Below are 2,391 nucleotides of genomic sequence, written 5' to 3'. Positions count from 1 at the left end.
GTAGTGACAGGGAATAACTCATCATACTCTTTGACTATTACACTGCTTTCGTACAAATTCAGGAGAATGAGACCCCGAACACAACTTATTTCACATTAGTGAACAAATCTAAAATTTTACTGAAGTTTTGACTTTTGGCCAGAAGATAAACTGTCTAACCTCTTAAACTCTAATTCTAAAAATGGCTCTATGACTTGTCTTTAAGTTTTAAAAAAAATGTATGACAAGTATGAAATACACTTGTATTTATGTCTGAATTAAGAAACGAATGATAAACTGCTTAGCACAGGGCGCTCTCCTCAAAGCTTTGTGGTGACCTAGATGGAAGGGAACTACGATGTGAACGTCCTTATGGCAGCACTTCAGACCAAAGGCTATGAAGCTGTTTGGTGGGACAAGCGCAGGGATGTTGACGCCATTGCTCTCACAAACATTACGGGCTTCATCATGAACCTGCCCTCCAGCCTGTGCTGGGGTGCCCTGAAGCTGCCAGTCAAAAGGCAGCACTGGATCTGTGTTCGAGAGGTGGGAGGTGCCTACTACAACCTCGACTCCAAACTGAAGATGCCCGAATGGACTGGAGGCAAGAGCGAGCTCAGGAAGTTTCTAAAACATCATTTGCGAGGAAAGAACTGTGAACTCCTGCTGGTGGTACCAGAAGAGGTGGAGGCCCATCAGAGTTGGAGGGCTGATGTGTGATGCAGTCCTACCCAGCCTCCTGGCACCTCAGCCCCCTGAAATCCTCTGTGCTGTGGCCTCTTCCGTGGGTCTGCCCTTGACACTTCCCCAAACATCTCATCGGGTTTTTTTTCTCCTCCGGTTTGACAGTGCAATAGGACAGACACGTGGACTGTTAGAAGAACCAACCAACATTACTCGCTCCTGGAAAAGGAAAGCAGGAGCTCTGTGTGCTTAGGGCGAGCTGTGGAGACCTTGGTTTTATTTTAGAGAGAAGGAAGGTGGGTCTCAACTGCCTCTCCCGGTTTCTGTGAGGGCTTGGCAGAGGCTCTGCTGGAGTTCACTGCTGCTCTGACCCCTGGGGGACGCTGCCTCCCTGTCCCCTTCCCTGGCAGCCGGTGAATTTGAACACAGTCCAGACAAAGCCCATGGGACTGGCTTGAAGGCCTCAGAGCAGGAAGGCCTCTCAGGAAGCCATCTCCAGAGCTGCAGCAGCCGCACAGCATGCTGAGTCCAGCCCTCAATGCCACCCTGACCCCATTTTTAAGAGTGGTTTATGGTCGTCCTTGAAGTTTGATAATGAAAAGTTCTCTAATATTCCATGCCGGGTGGTTGAATCCTGCAGTATTCTAACATGACAGGGTGAGCTAGATACCTAAGAGGATGTGGCCAGAGCCAGGCTGGGGACAGGCACGGACAGCCTGTCTGCCTCACTCCAGCTTCGTCCCTGCCACTTCACTGCACTGGTTTAGAAGGTTTGGGGACACAAGACAGGCCAAAGGGCAGTTTTCCCAGCTGACTCACCCCGGCAAAATCAGAAAAAAATAAGACTGCCTGAGAAGGCAATGGCACCCCACTCCAGTACTCTTGCCTGGAAAATCCCATGGATGGAGGAGGCTGGTAGGCTGCAGTCCATGGGGTCGCTAGGAGTCGGACACGACTGAGCGACTTCACTTTCCCTTTTCACTTTCATGCATTGGAGAAGGAAATGGCAACCCACTCTAGTGTTCTTGCCTGGAGAATCCCAGGGACAGGGGAGCCTGGTGGGCTGCCGTCTCTAGGGTCGCACAGAGTTGGACACGACTGAAGTGACTTAGCATAGCATAGATGGGAAGGAAAGCTAAAAAAGAGGGGATGGTGTAGGCATGCATTCTTAGTAGTATCCAACTCTTTGCAACCTCATGGATTGCAGCCTGCCAGGCTTCTCTGCCCTGTCCATGTCCTATATGTATATATACATGTAACTGACTCACTTTGCTGTTACAGTAGAAACTAACACACCATTGTAAAGCAACTCTACCCTATAAAAATTAATTCAACTCCAATTTTATGCTAATTAAAATAGCCTGCTCAAGCATACATTGTACTTCTGCTTTAATTATTAAAGAAAAGGGTACACTGACCAGAAGTAAAGAATGTCTGTCTTAAAAATAAAAATGGAATGTCTCCTTGGAATGCCAATACTGGTACTCCTTCTGTGTAAGACTCCCTTCCCAGGTACTAAGGCCATACTGATTCACTATGGACATGCTGATCTGTTTTTTGAAAACTTGAAGGACTATATTCCTGACATGTTTGCTGTTCTTTGTTCTGATAAGACATAAACCTGTCCTGTAAACCATGCTTCTCCAGAGTAGTTCCTCAGAGTTATCTGAGAATCTGTCATAGGGGCTGTGGACCTCAGTTTGGTGCAAATAAAATTCTTTACTATTC

The 2,391-nt window shown here is 47.3% G+C and overlaps 1 protein-coding gene across 1 annotated transcript; it reads left to right on the top strand.

Annotated features, from left to right (window-relative positions):
• Window positions 1–321: 321 nt before the first annotated feature.
• LOC133249178 (josephin-1-like) lies at window positions 322–2,084 on the top strand. Its single transcript, XM_061419242.1, has one exon. It carries the CDS (start codon window positions 322–324, stop codon window positions 697–699), a length of 378 nt encoding a protein of 125 aa, XP_061275226.1. The 3' UTR covers window positions 700–2,084.
• Window positions 2,085–2,391: the final 307 nt, after the last annotated feature.

The sequence above is a fragment of the Bos javanicus genome, chromosome 6 (genome assembly GCF_032452875.1).
Source record: "Bos javanicus breed banteng chromosome 6, ARS-OSU_banteng_1.0, whole genome shotgun sequence".
Classification (NCBI taxonomy): Eukaryota; Metazoa; Chordata; class Mammalia; order Artiodactyla; family Bovidae; genus Bos; species Bos javanicus.
This window is presented reverse-complemented; position numbering and strand designations above follow the sequence as displayed.

Coding starts and splice junctions, on each gene's coding strand:
- LOC133249178 (XM_061419242.1), top strand. CDS start 322: ATGGAAGGGAACTACGATGTGAACGTCCTTATGGCAGCACTTCAGACC.